The following is a 14162-nucleotide window of genomic DNA, read 5'->3' on the forward strand; positions in this document are numbered from 1 at the left end:
TACAAGTGATAAAACTGAAGCCCAGAATAGTTAAGTAACTTGCCCAAGGTCACACAGCTAGGAAGTGGCAGTGTTTTCCAGTTTTGATGTTGGAATCCAGGCAGTCTGTCTGCAGAGCCCCAAGCCTGGTATAGATTTGTTATAGTTAGGAGGAGGCATGATATGATCCACTTTTTGGTCACTAAAAAAAAACACTTGTAAAAATGATTCCTGACTCGAAAATCTCTCCCCACAACAACCGTGGCCATTGGGCCCGCATCGTTGCTTGTTCAGCTCTAGATCAGAGTTTCTGAGCTGCTGCACCGCTGGCCTTGGGGACGAGACCGTTCTTTGTGTCCTGTGCATAGTAGTGTATTTGGTATTATCCCTGGCCACCACCCACTAGATATGAGTGGCAGCCCCCCAGTTATGACAATCAAAAATGTCTTCAGACTTTTCCAAATGTCCCCTGGGGGGTATAGTCACTTCTGGTAGAGAACTGCTGTTCTAGACTGTTCAGTACCAGCCTATAATATGATGCAAGTCAAAGGTAGATGGACTTTGTGATTGCCAGTCCTGCAAAAAAAACAACAAAAAAATGCAGGGTTTCATAAAGTTCATGAGCATGATGGCGGCAAACTGCTGAAATCACCCCCTAAGTCATTAACCAGTGGGACCTGGACAGTGTTCATCTAGTTAAAAGTGGATGAGGACAAAGACACCACACGCTCTTGAAAAGAGAATCGTTTGAATATCAAAGGACTGAGATGGGTCATTGGTGAACCCCCCCTGAGAATTTGAAAAATAAAAATATTTCTCCTGAAAATTCACAATGCAGAGGCCAAAAGTGAAGGATGGATCTTATGTGTTCTCTGGCAGTTTGGGGGAGAAATTGCACACACGCACGCGCATGTGCGCACACACATACACACACAATTGCACACACACACACACACACACACCCTGCTTGAGTGCATGTGTCAGTTATCATGCTGACCTTAGGGATGAGGCAAGACTTCCTGGATTATTTGTTTGTAAGAATATTACCATTGCCAGCTTCTAGTAAGTACTTCTTCATCTGCACACTGTGCATAGATTCTCATACAATCCCCATTTCACAGACAAGGAAACTTGAGGCTTTGAAAAACAGACTAACCCTCCCGGGCTACACAGAGGCAGGATTCAGACTCAGCCACGCTTTTAGCCAGTAAGGTCCATGGCCGCCCTGACCCTGAGGGGGCCCCTCTTCTGGAATCTTCTACTCATGCTCCCCGTGGCCCTCTTCCACTGACCAGAGGTAGCCTCCTAGAGCTGACTTAGCTAAACAAGTATATCAGTCACTGTGTAACTGGTAAGATACTAGTAAGTGTATCAGCTACTAGTTGCTGCTGTAACAAAGAACTCTCAAAGATATATAAACAGAAGCTCAAATGTAATAAAAGTTTCTTGAACAGTGGGCCGCTCTCTTCTAAACAGGGAGACAGAGAGCCAGGGTCCTTCTGTATTGTGTTCCCTTGTCTTCAGTCCACGGCTTCCAAGGTCTCTGTGCTCCTCAGGATGAAGCCACAGAAAGGAAAGGAGTATGGAAGGACACACCTCGGAAACATTTCTGGGCCACCTTCCTGGTGCTCACCTTCCTCTGGCCAGAACTTGGTCACGTGGCCACACCTACCTGCAAGGCTGGGAAAAGGCAGAATCAGTGGAAGGTATTCTCACTGAAAATCAAGCTCCGCCTCTTGACCGACGTCATGCCTTTGCAAGTGCTACCCTAGGACAGCTTTAAGAAGCACCCCTATCTTCTTCTGCCCACCTCCTCTGTTACTAGAGTTTTCTGAGCTAAGGAATTGCTCTTGCTTTACAGTGGAGTAAAGTAAGAACCTGGCAGACTCTTTCCTCCCAGTTTGGAGTCTCATTTGGGAAAAGCAGCATTGGGAGATGAGGAAACCTAGAGTTAAATCCTCCTTCTCCAGAGGCCTTTGTCTCAGAAACTGGGGGATTTAGGAATCGTCAGGTGGGCGGCCTTCAAGGATCAGCCATTACTCCTGCCTTTTACAAGTCAGGGTCCTGACAGGAAGCAGAAGTCACCCATCAGATGGTTTCAAATGAAGAACATGTCATGAAGACCCTCCTTAAGCAGGTGGCGGCAGGTAAGGGAAGTTGAGATGCTCATATTCTTGGACCCAGTGGAGGCCGAGCCAGCAGAAGGGAGTAGACTCAGAACCAAGCAGGGAGCACGGAGGCAATACTCCAACCTCTCTCCCTCATCTTCTACTTGTGCCTCCCATTGGCCAAACCCAACCAGGAGCTAGAGCAAAACATTCTGGGAGATGTAGTCCACCGGGATTGACCTCACAGGGCAAAGAGAAAGCTGGAGAATGGACCTGAGGAGCAAACAAGGAGTAATCAATGCATACCAGTATGTAACCAACTGCATCCCCTCAAGGATGTAAGCCGCTCTATAATGCATCTACAAAGCTGAGCAATACAGAACAGCAGCCACTAGCCACATGTGGCTATTTAAATATAAATGTAAAGTAAAATTAAATGAAAAATCCAGTTGCTCAGCCACATTTTAAGTGCTCTCTAGCTGCACGTAGCTGTTGGCGACTCAGAACAGAACATGTCCACAAGAAAGTTCTCTGGGTGGTGGTAGGTCCTGAGCCCCTGCAGGTTATGGATGGAAGGGGAAGGAATCAGGGTGGAGCCAGACAGTGAAGGAGGCAGTTTTGAAGGTGGGCAGAGCTGCGGGTCAGTGGGGAGGAGGTCATCTGGATAAAGGCAAAAGAATCAGGGAGACGGAATGAGCAGGTTTGCTGAGATGGAGGCTTCACCCCGTGGTGCAGAGGAGAGTCAAAAAGCCTCAGTTCAGGAGTCAACAGTGAAACTTAACCAGTGTGCAATCTCAGGTAAGATGGCTGGCCTCTTAGAACTCCGGTTGGTTCACCATCAAAGTGGGCATCAGCCCACCCCCCGTGATGACGTTGTCCATGAACTGGGCCATGGAAAAGTAAGACTGTATCGAGTGGCAGCTGTTGCCACGTGGGGAAATGATATGACTGAGGCCAAAATGGCACAAAAGAACCAGTGAGTAGGGTTCCCGCACAGCGTCCCTTTAGCGGGATGTTGAGTGCCCAACGCTTCATCTTCCGTCAATGCCTTGTTCAATTCACCCCACATCTGCTTCCAATCTTTCCCTGATTCTTGGGGATCTTGCCAATTTTTCTTAAGACATTGGTGGTCACTTTTATGAACTCCCTTTCAGTCTTCTCAGGATCTTCAGTTCTCTCTTTTCCTTTTTGTCCTCTAAGAGAAATCCACATCCCTTCCCTTTTCCCAAGCCTGGGAGGTATTGCAGAGTAGTTAGACGCGAACGCGACATGGGATCGAAACCCAGCTCAGTTGCATACTGGCTCTGTGAGCTTGGAGCACTGACTCAACCTCTCTGATCTGGGACGTAGAGGGAATGACAGGCCCTACCTCATGGGGTCATCATGGAGATTGAATAAATAATGCAGATCGGGTAGCCTATAGCAAGCACTCAATAAATGATAGCTTCCTTCTAAAACTGCTTTTTAATCTTGATATTGAAGTAGAAGAACACACTTGCAGAAGTGCATACATATTTGGACGCAGCTTGAGTAACTTTCAAAAACTGAAGCATTCATGTAACCAGCATGAGAAAGTCAAATCAAGAAACAATATCCTCAACCTCCAGAAACCCCTTTATCCCCCTCCAGTCCCCCGTAACCCCATCCTGACATGGGACAGTTAGATTAGTCTCGTGTTTGAACACATGGGATCATACAGCATGCTCCAGTTGGCCTCCTTCCCTTGATGTGTGTGGGAGGTCCACCCGTGGCGTGGCTGCGGCTGTGGCTCCTTCATCCCCATGGCTGTGTGTATCGCACCACCTGTTTATGCACATCGCTGGTGATGGGCATTTGGGTGTTTCCCGCATTGGAGCTGAAACAGAAACCTGCTGCCAACACTCGGAAATGTCTCTCTTGGTGGCCACTGCTCACATTTCTCTGGGAAGTATTCCTCAGAGTGGAATTTCTGGGTCATAGGGAGGCATCTGCTTAGCTTTGGTGAAACTGCCTAACAATTTTCCTGAATGTTGGAACCAGTTCCTCTCCCATCAGTGCAAGCGCGAGTCTCCCTTATGTTTTTATTTTGATCCAGGAGTGCCTTTCCTGTAGGAGGTGCACGCTAAATGTCTGGGAATTACAGTGAAAATGTGCTATTGCCTTGAGAGCTTTAGTCTGTCAAGCATCTCACTTGGACCTTCAGGCCCTTCTTGGCTGACACTATGCTCTCTGCTTGAAAACTTGGACACATCTCCTCCCTCTAGAAGACCCTCTGCCTCTGCCCCCCTCAGGTCCCCACATTATGTTCCTCCCTTTTCTCAAGAATAGGGTCCCCTCTGCCCCCTCCTCCAGCCTTGCGGTAAGTAAGGTAATGCAGTGATGTCCTTCAGGAGGCCCGAGAACTGCTGATCTCTGGATCCGCGGGCCGACGCTCAACCACCGTCCCTTTCTTGTCCTCAGTAAACTTATCACCCTGGAGCTCCCTCCCGTCTTTTCTAGAATCACTTACCTCTCGCCTTCTGGGGTTTTTACATCTGCTTCTGCTGCTGCTTATTTATGAAAACACTGCACTTTAAGAGAGCTTCAGGAATCACCCAAAATAGAAATGTGTCCTTTTGTGCAGTCCTCTGCTTTAAAAGACAAATAGGAAGGATTGTTCCAGGCAAAGGTTAAGGAGCTTGAGAGGACCTTCTCTGAGTGGTAGGAACTTAACTTCACATTAAGGGAAGAAAACTCAGGAGAATATCTTTGTGGAAGGGGGAGGTGGGGAGAAGGACTTCTTAAACAGAATTTTAAAAGCACGAACTGGCAAATATATATATATATACTTGATTGGGTACAAACTAAGATGTTCTGTTCAAATAAAGACATAATGGAGGCCATTCAGAAACCCAATTGCATAGATCCAGACGACCCTAGTTGTACCATTTTCTATGACTCCTTGGGCAGTGACTCAACCTTTCTGTGTCTGTTTCCTCATCAATAGAATGGAAAGAATAGTATCTACCTACAGGATCGTTAGGAGTCTTAAATGAGCTGGTATTTATAAATCATTTAGAAGAGCGCATGGTATGTGGTCAGAAGGAAGGTAGTGTTTGTAAATAGTGTGTAGAGTGGTAGAAAAATAATGGCCAGGGATTGATTCCTAACTGCTGTCCATTAGAGTGGCCCCCAGCCACAAGACTGTTTTAAATGTAAATGAATTTAAAGTGAATACAATGTATGGCCCCGGAAGATGACTGGTTAGCCAGAGACGGGTAAATTCCTCAAGGGAGGAACAACCTAAAACAGACACAGTTGCAGGGGGGCCATCAGGTGAGAAATTGGGGATCAACAGAGGTGAGGCTTAGAACCTCACCCCCCCTGTTCTGAGAGAAATCTTCTGCATCCGTGGATGTTTTATTGCCCTTGTCTAGCTTGGATTAACACATAGTCTACAGGCACACACCTGATCATCTACATTTGCTCTCTTACAACACTAAACTATGTTTTCTACCTTTATCTTGCATCTACCTACCACTTCAGCATTTTGTTAAAAATAATAATAATAATAATAATAAAGGGAGAAATGTGGGATCCACATATAAATCAAGTATAAAAATCAAACGAATATTCATATTTGACCTGATTGTTTATAGTTCATAATGCATGAGCAAAACCGAAAGTTTCTGTGATATGACTGCCCTTGTACTGTTCACCATGTAAGAACTTATTCACTATGTAAGAATTTGTTCTCCATGTAAGAACTTGTTCGTTATGCTTCAGAAGATTGGAGACTGACGAGAATTAGGCTTGGGGTGGTTTAATGATTGTGCATTGGGCATTGACTCCCCTATACAGAATTTTATTGTTGTTAACAACCATTTGATCAATAAATATGAGAGATGCCCTCTCAAAAAATAAATAAATAAATAAATAAAATAAAATAAGTGAATACAATGTAAAATCCAGCATCTCACCCACCTTAGCCACATTTCGAGCACTCAGTAGCCATGTGTGGCCATTGGCTACCTTGTTGGGCAGGACTGTACAGGGAATGTCTTGGAGTCAGCAACAAGAGGTCAGCAACGCCGATAGGAAAACAGTCAACAGATGTGATCAGGGGCATTAAGGAAGTCGAAAAGCAGATCAGTGTATCACAGGCCTCTCAAAATCCTTTGTGATCAGAAAGATGAAAATTGAAACAGCATTTCTGTACTCCTCTTACAGTGGAAAAAAACGGGAAAGGTGGATAAGCTGAGGGTTATGGGGTCAGAGGAGGAGCCTGCCCCACTCATGGGGGTGTGGCCTGGGCAGCCACTCTGGAAGGGTCATCAGCAGTACTGAGGTCAAGTCCAGACTCACCAGCATTGTGCCCCCAGGCACCCAACTCATGGAGATTTTCACTGGATCTGTATGGGGCATTCATGAGGGTGTTCACTGTGGCACCGTCTGTGGAGGAGGACCTGGAGGTGACTGCCTAGTGTCCATGCCGGAGGGATGGAGAAGTGGAATGTGGCAGACATACTTAGGAAATCCCAGGCCCAGTGACAGCCCAGGACTGCACGCCCAACACACCACCCTGGATGGGGCTCAAAAACATGGTTCTGGATGAAAACAGGAAACAGCAGGATATGCCTAACTTCGTGCCATTTATGTAAGTTAAAAATATATGCACTCAAAATAAAGCACGTGTTTGCAAGAATGCACTCCAGTTAAGACCAAATTAAACATTATATCGGTTGTCTCTTAGGGGAAAAGAATGAATGTACAATGTCTTTCTCAGGAAAATGAGAGTATGGGGCTAAAAGGGAATGAATGACTGAATGAATAACAGAACCAACCAACCAGTGAATGAACAGAGAGGGCCACTGCACAAAGGTGAAAACTTGCAGTGAACTGGGGAGTGATTAACTCCATTATCTGCATTTGAGGGTTTTTACAAAAGAAATTTTAGAAATCATTTTCCCAAGAGAATGTAAAAGCCAAGTGATAATGAATATGAAGGTTTGCACAGTCTCTGAATGGCAAGAATATAGACAGGATGGAAAGCAGTTATGCTCCTAAGTACCCATCTTAGGAAGATTTGACCTGGTCTGTAAATGGCAGGTACTTCCTCCCCCTGCTTCCCCTTTTTTCTGACCATGCTAACACCTCCTCTCGCTCTCCTGTCCTCTTCCCCACTTTCTCAGCTGATATCCTCACTCTGCCTTGAGGTCTCTCTAGCCCCAGGACCTTTGCACATGTTCCCTGTCTTACTTGCCTGGCACATAGTAGTTGCTCCTCTGCAAATATTTATTGACATCCTAACTTGCAGCCAGCAGAGAAAAATCCAGCTCCTTCCTGCACTCAGACTGGTGGAGGCTCACGTTGGCTGAGGTCCTGGGAAAGGGTAAATGGGGTGGCAGAATTCATCAGCAGCAGCATGGCAGTGATGGCAAAGCCAGACTCAGGATCCAGGCACCATGTGGTTGTAGGCAAGTAGCTAGCTCCTCTGGGTCTCAGTTTCCCTGCAATGAAATGAGAGTAGAACACTAACCTCATAACTGGTGCATAAAATGGGATCTCAGTATGTACAGCAGTCAGTGTGCAAACTGACAAAGAGGAAAAACTCAATGAATGTTGCCTGTATCAGTCGGTTCTGGTATCACTTAGCTGCCAGAAACAAAATAAAAATAAAATTGGTGAGGAGGATGGCAGTGAAAGCAAACCTTTATATAGGACTTACTGAATTCCCGGCACAGTTCTGAACATAGCACATGAATATCCACACCTATAGGTGTAAGTACTGTTATCAACCTCCTGCTACAGGAACAGAGAGGTTAAGTGACTTGCCCAAGGCCACACAGCTGGTGACTGGAGGATCTGGGATTTGAACCCAGGCTGCCTGGCTCTTATCCACTAGGAAGGATGTTTGTTATCAATCCACATTACAAAATGTCTGAGATCTGGGTGGTTGGTTACAGGGTCAGCTTTGCAGCTCAGCAGTGTCGCCAGAGGATCCTTTCCATCTTTCCACTGTGCTCTCTTCAATATAAGAACTTTCCTGGTGATCCTTACCTCTCATGGTCCCAAGATAATCACGTTGATCCAAGATCCAGCCATCTGTGCACACAAAACATCTGGCCAAAGAAAAGGAGGGGCTCTTCTCAAAGGGAGGAAACTCTTGGACGGAAGCCCCCAGCAGACTTTCACTCAGGTCCTCTTAGGCACATGACTGGGTCATGTGACCAGCACTCCTATTGCAAGGAATCCTGGGAAAAATAGACAGGCATTTTCTGCCTCTTTGATGGTAGATGGACTCTGCTAGCAAGGGAGGGATAGCACTGGCCAGTGGACAGACACCATCAGTGTTTACTGTGATTCTTTTCCTAGTTTAAGACAAGCCCTGTCTTCTACCTGGCCTTCCATCTCTGCTAGAATATACTAGTTATATATTAGTTGTTACTATGCTTTCCTACGTACCACTTCATTATTGATTCAACAAACATTTACTGAGCACCTACTATGTGCTGGGCACAGCTTTAGATACTGGCGATATAGCTGTGAATGAAACCAATGAAAATTCCTGCCCTTGTGGGGTGGCCGTGCTAGAGCAGTGCCTTCCAATAGACCTCTCTGCAGTGATGGATATGTTCTGTGTTTGCAGCTGTCCATATATGGCTGTGGAGCACTTGGAATGCAACTAATGCTGCTGAGGAACTGAATGTCTAATTTAAATTAAATTAAGTGTATTCTTAAATAGCTATGTGTGGAAGTGTAGCTCTAAAGGCCAACGGATCCGTCATCAGCTTCTTTCTCTTAACATTGTAAACATACTCAGTTCTCTCCCGCCCTGAAAATCCTCCCTCCTCTTATACCCAAGCTCCCGTGTCCTTTTCTCTTGTTCTTCGCAGCTGTCAGCCACGGTGAGACTCCCCGGTGACCCGATGCTGCGTGGAATGGATGCTTTTCATCCACTGCCCTTTACTCATCTCTGTGCTGCCCTGGAGGTCAATGACCTCGCTTTCCCAAAAATGCTTCTGAGCTTGACCCCCAGGGATGACTCTCTGCCAGGTCTCCTCCCACCTAAATGACTTCCTTTTTTTTTTTCTTTTTAATCAATCTCCTTCCTCTTATTTGTCTCCTAAAATGTTGCTCTTCTCCAACAGTCTGTTGGGGGTCCTTGGCTTTTTCCACTTTACCTGTCTACCCTGGGATATCTGGTCTACCATAATCCTGAGCACCACCACTCCTTCACTCCTTACTCGTTCACCAGATATTTCTTGAGTACCTGCTAGGCCATAAGAAGTGCTACAGGTACTTCAAGAAAAAATCTCTATCCTCATGAAGATAACATTCTAGAAGAAAGGGTGGATGATAAATAAAACCTAAGAAACAGTAGAATTCCAGAGAGTGAAGTATCTCTTGAGCTAGAGGCAACAGGGGGATCCTCTCTGAGAAGGCAAAATTTGAACCTTGAAGGATCTGAAGAGGCCAGCTAGGCAAAGAGGGAAAGAGTTAGGGGGATGGGGTAAGTGTTTGCAGTTGAAGAAATAGCCAGTGTGCGCCATTCCCATGGTGGGAAGGAACCTTTCCTGTAGGCAGAACAGAAAGAGTGACTGCAGTGTCGTGGGACTGGCTAGTCAGCGGGAGTCAGGTCACACAAGGTCTTGTGGGCACGGTGGAGTTTGGATGTTTTTTCTAAGCCTGAAGGAAGCCATTGGAAACTTAATTAGGGAGTTACAGAAAACTGGTATCTCACACTCACCACATCCGCAGTTGAGCTCTTGATCTTCCTGCAGACCTGCCACTTCATGCGTCTTCCCCATCTCAGTTGACAGTAACTCCGTCCTTCGGGTGGCCTAGGCGAGAGCCCTGCAGTAGCCCTCAATTCTCCTTTCCCTGCCCACGCTCAATCCTTCACCTGGGAGCCTAGCGGCTGCCATATTGTCCTCCATAGCTCTTCACACCATCTGACGTGTCACATATTTTCCCGTTGCCACATGTTTGTGGTGGTGTCCTCAAGGCCCTGCCTGAGTGCCTGCTGCATAGTAGGTGCCCAGTAAACCCTCATTCAGTAAATCAATGACCGTCACTCAGTGGTTCATCTTCCTTCATCTTTCTTCCCCACTGCTGTCCCTGCCCCCATCCACACAGCCATGTGAGGCAGAGAACTGGGGTTTGGGCCCTGGGCTTCCAGGTTTGAGTTCTTAGTGGTGTGGACCTCCACGCATTAGTAACTTCTCTGGGCTTTAGTTTCCTCTAAAATGGGACTCATCCTGCAGACGGCTGGGTGCAGGGAGGATTTGATAAGTCCAGGCAGCTCCCTGGTGCATGGCAATCAATGGCAGCTATATATAAATTGGGGCCTCCTTTGTGTTCCCACTGCTTTTGTCCTAGTTTCCAGCTTTGTCCCTTGCAGCTTCCTCCTTAACTCCTGCCTCCATCACTACTGATCCGTCCTTTCAGCTGTCAGCCTTGTCTTCTCAACGCCAACCCTAATCAACATCCCTCCCCTGCTCTGAAACCTTGCATGACTCCCACTGTCCACAAGCTAAGACCTAGCTCCTCTGCCTCCATTGTCCAGCCCACAGGCTTCTCCCCCACCGCATATCCTGAGAGCAGTCGTCTGCCTCCGTGGGACATGCTTAGCCACAAAAGCCTCCGTGCTTGCTCCCTGTTCCCCTCCTAATTCCTTCTCTATCCTTCCAAGGATAATACATCTCGGGTGCCAGCTATGTACTGAGCTGGAGGGAGGTGAGACGATCTGCCCTGCTGTGGTCGTACAAGTCAGGGCAGGGGCCACACCAGGAGAAGGTGTGGGGCTAGGGTTTAACCCCAGGTCACAGATTTTCTGACCTGCCACGCTGCTTCCTCACACCTGAGCTCCCCAGTGATGCTGTCTCCAGTCCTGTTTTCATGTCCTGCTCATTCCTGCTTCCTACAACCTGGGGCCAGAGGGACTTGTACTTGAGTCCATCACCTACTTGTGTGGTCATCCGAGCACAGGGCTGAGTTCATCCTGGCATTTTCATCGTACCCAGGACAACCTGGTCTGATGCAGTGTCACTCGCAGCAATGAAGCCAACTCCCCTCTCTCTAGTCTCCCAGCTTCTGGCCTTAGCCTCCGGAGGGGTCTTATTTTAATCCAAGTCAGATCCCACCCCTCAAGCACTCAGAACCCTCGATGGCTCCCATTTCACTCAGACAAGAACCAGAGTCCTTACCGTGGCTCATGAGACCCTGCACGATCTGTCTTGTCGCCTCCCTGCCCTCGTCTCCACCCACAGGCATCCCTGCTCACTCGGGTCTAGTCACATGGTCTTCCTCACTGGTCTTCAAGTGCACCAGACGCTGTCCCGTCTCAGGATGTTCATACTGGATGTTCCCTTGTCTCAGACTTTCCCCTGACATATTCATGCAGCTCATCCCTTTGCTTGCTTCACACTCTACTGCAGTGTCTCTTTTTCTGGAACTCTGCCGACCAATACATTTACCACTGGCCGCAAGTGGCCATTGAGCACCTGAATCAAGATGTGCCGTACGTGTAGAAAACATGTCAGATTTCAAAGACTTAATCCAAAGAAAAGAATGTATAAAATGTCATTTAATAACCTTTCATAATGATTGCCTGTTGAAACAACACTCTGGATAGACCAGATTTTAAAAACTCTGTTATTAAAATTAATCTCACCTGTTTCTTTTTACTCTTTTGCTATGGCTGCTAGAAGATCTTTAATTTCACACGCGGCTCTTATGAAATTTCTGCTGAGTAGCGCTGACCTGAACATTTTGAACACTGAACTGCCTCCCTGCCAGGTGGTAAAGACCATTTAGCCTTTACCAATTGATATGGTGTCACTGCTCCCCTCCTCCTGCCCCGTGTCGCCGACGCTCCCCCCTCACTTCCATTGTTTTTCTCCCTCATACTCGTGACCCTGACCATCGGTCATATTTATTGGGTTTATTCCCAGTCTCCCCCACATGGTCAGAAATTCCTGTGACTGTGTCCTTAAGACTCAGACAGGGTCTGGCAAATTGTAGGTGCTCAGTTAATTTTTGTGAAGTGAATAAATAAAGATTCAACTGATGTTTGTCCTTTCCTGTGCACGCCCTAACCAATAGCTTTTGTCTGCCAAGAAAGAAGAAAGGGAAACACAGAAATAGAGCAGTGATCTAAAGATGGAAGTTTGCAGAACCCAAATGAATGTCAGAAAGTTGGTAGAGGAAGAAAGAGAATAAAGCGAATTAAAAGTTCTTTGGGGCGGTATGGCACGCTCCCCACCTACTCTCTGCAGATTCATGGCACCATCCATTTCCCCACATGGCACCATCTCATTCCTTTAATTTGCCAAGCTCTTTCCCACACCAAACTATCTGTCTCAGCCGTTTCCTCAGCCTGGGAAGTTTTTTCCCCACTGACTAGATTCCTTCTTATCCATGGGACCCCAGCTTGAGACAGGGGCTTCCCTGGGTCCCAGACCAGTTAACACGACCTGCTGTTTGCCCTCAAAGCTGTTGTTCCCCTGGCTGTCTCTGAAAATGCATCACACTCGGTGATAGATTCATTCATTGTGTGTATTTTTTTGTTAAACGTTTTTCTTCTTCATTGGGTTCCTGAGTAGAGAAAGTCTTGCGTAGTGCTCCGCCCAGCATATGGGACATGCTCAGATGCACATTCATTGATGTTGGAAAAAATAGGTCAGACCAAACTAAAATGCCCTTCTCTTCTCTAGGAGTAATCTTCGAGTTGGGAACATGCCCATCTTAGTTTGGGGTGCACCAGCAGCGAGAAGTCAGATACAAGTATCAATATAGTTTGTTTGGGAGTGACCCCAGGAACTGTTGGTGGGGAAGAGAGGAGGGGTAGGGTGAGTGCTTGAATAGGTTACCCCAAGGGGCAGCTGGCCTCAGTCCCTCTGGGCTCCTCTACATGGGAGCCCATGTAGAATTCACAACTCAGAGGAATCTGGAATGAAGCGTAGAATGAAGGCCCCTCTCTCCAGGTGCCCCCATAATCCATTCTGATTATGGGTCATGAAATATATTGAGCATCACCCTGACATGTGCCTTCTAGGAGCGTCCATTCTTCTCAGTCCAACATTTATTGAGCATCATGAACCATGCACCTTTTTGCAGCCTTTGTAAATCCCCCTTTACCCCACGAGGCAGGTTGCATCAGCACTGTTTCACAGGTGATGAAACTCAGACCCCACATGTCAAGTCACCTGCCTGTGGTCACCCAGCCAAGACATCGAACCTCATTCCCATCGGTCTGACGTTGAAACCCACCCTCTGTTTTCCATTCTGGCTTCTTTCTTCCAGCATCTTGGCGACAGTTGGAACGGAGTTTGACCTACGGACGCTGAGGGCAGTTCGAGTGCTGAGGCCACTCAAGCTGGTGTCTGGAATCCCAAGTGCGTGAGTTTCTGACTCTGGCAAGTGGTCTGCTCAGGGGTCCCAGCCACCTTCGATTTCCCTCTTGCAGAGCATCTTGAAGGGCCTCTGAGTACTTCCCAGCCTGTGTCAGGGTAGTGTCCACTTTAGGGATGATCCCCAGGCACCTGGCTGCAGGTCCGGGTGACCGGAAGGCAAGCCAGGAGCCTCCCTGTAACCACAGCACCCATTTGTTGAGCTGTCTGTCAGGAACCATGCTAAGCACCAAACATTATCTCAGACAGCACTCACAACCCAGTGATGCGGTCAGTGCTGAAATTTCCATTTGACAGAGAGGGAAACTGAGGCTCAAAGCAGCTGAATAATTTGAGCAGGGGCACACGGCTGAGAATGGCAGCACCAGCAGTTAGCAAGTGTGACCCCAAGCCTTGGAGGTAACACCAGTGGCCATCGCCATTCCCATTTATTTAGTGCCTGCAGCATCCCGGGCACAGCAGAGAGGGCTTTATGCGCATGACTGCAGTTCGTTCTCACTGTCACCCAATGAACCCATTGTACAGATGAAAGGCTGCGGCCCAGAAAGGCTGAATTACTCACCGGATCCTCACAACTTGACAGTGATAAGCTCCAAAGTCCCTACTTGTTCTCAATCTCCACTGATGCTTCTCCTCCTCCCTTGGTGGTGGGGTGGGTGTGGGCGCTGCACCATTCAGGGTCAAGGTGAGGTGCAGCTGCAAA

The 14162-nt window shown here is 47.3% G+C and overlaps 1 protein-coding gene across 6 annotated transcripts in view; it reads left to right on the forward strand.

Moving 5' to 3' along the window:
- CACNA1A (calcium voltage-gated channel subunit alpha1 A) overlaps nucleotides 1–14162 on the forward strand; it is a 197718-nt gene that overhangs the window by 75298 nt on the left and 108258 nt on the right. For all 6 annotated transcript variants that reach the window (XM_057490153.1, XM_057490152.1, XM_057490154.1 and 3 more), the window contains exon 4: nucleotides 13353–13444. In XM_057490153.1, coding sequence (XP_057346136.1) covers nucleotides 13353–13444 — 92 coding nt within the window. The remainder of the gene's footprint in view (nucleotides 1–13352; nucleotides 13445–14162) is intronic.

This window comes from Manis pentadactyla, chromosome 12 (genome assembly GCF_030020395.1).
Source record: "Manis pentadactyla isolate mManPen7 chromosome 12, mManPen7.hap1, whole genome shotgun sequence".
In the NCBI taxonomy this organism is placed as follows: Eukaryota; Metazoa; Chordata; class Mammalia; order Pholidota; family Manidae; genus Manis; species Manis pentadactyla.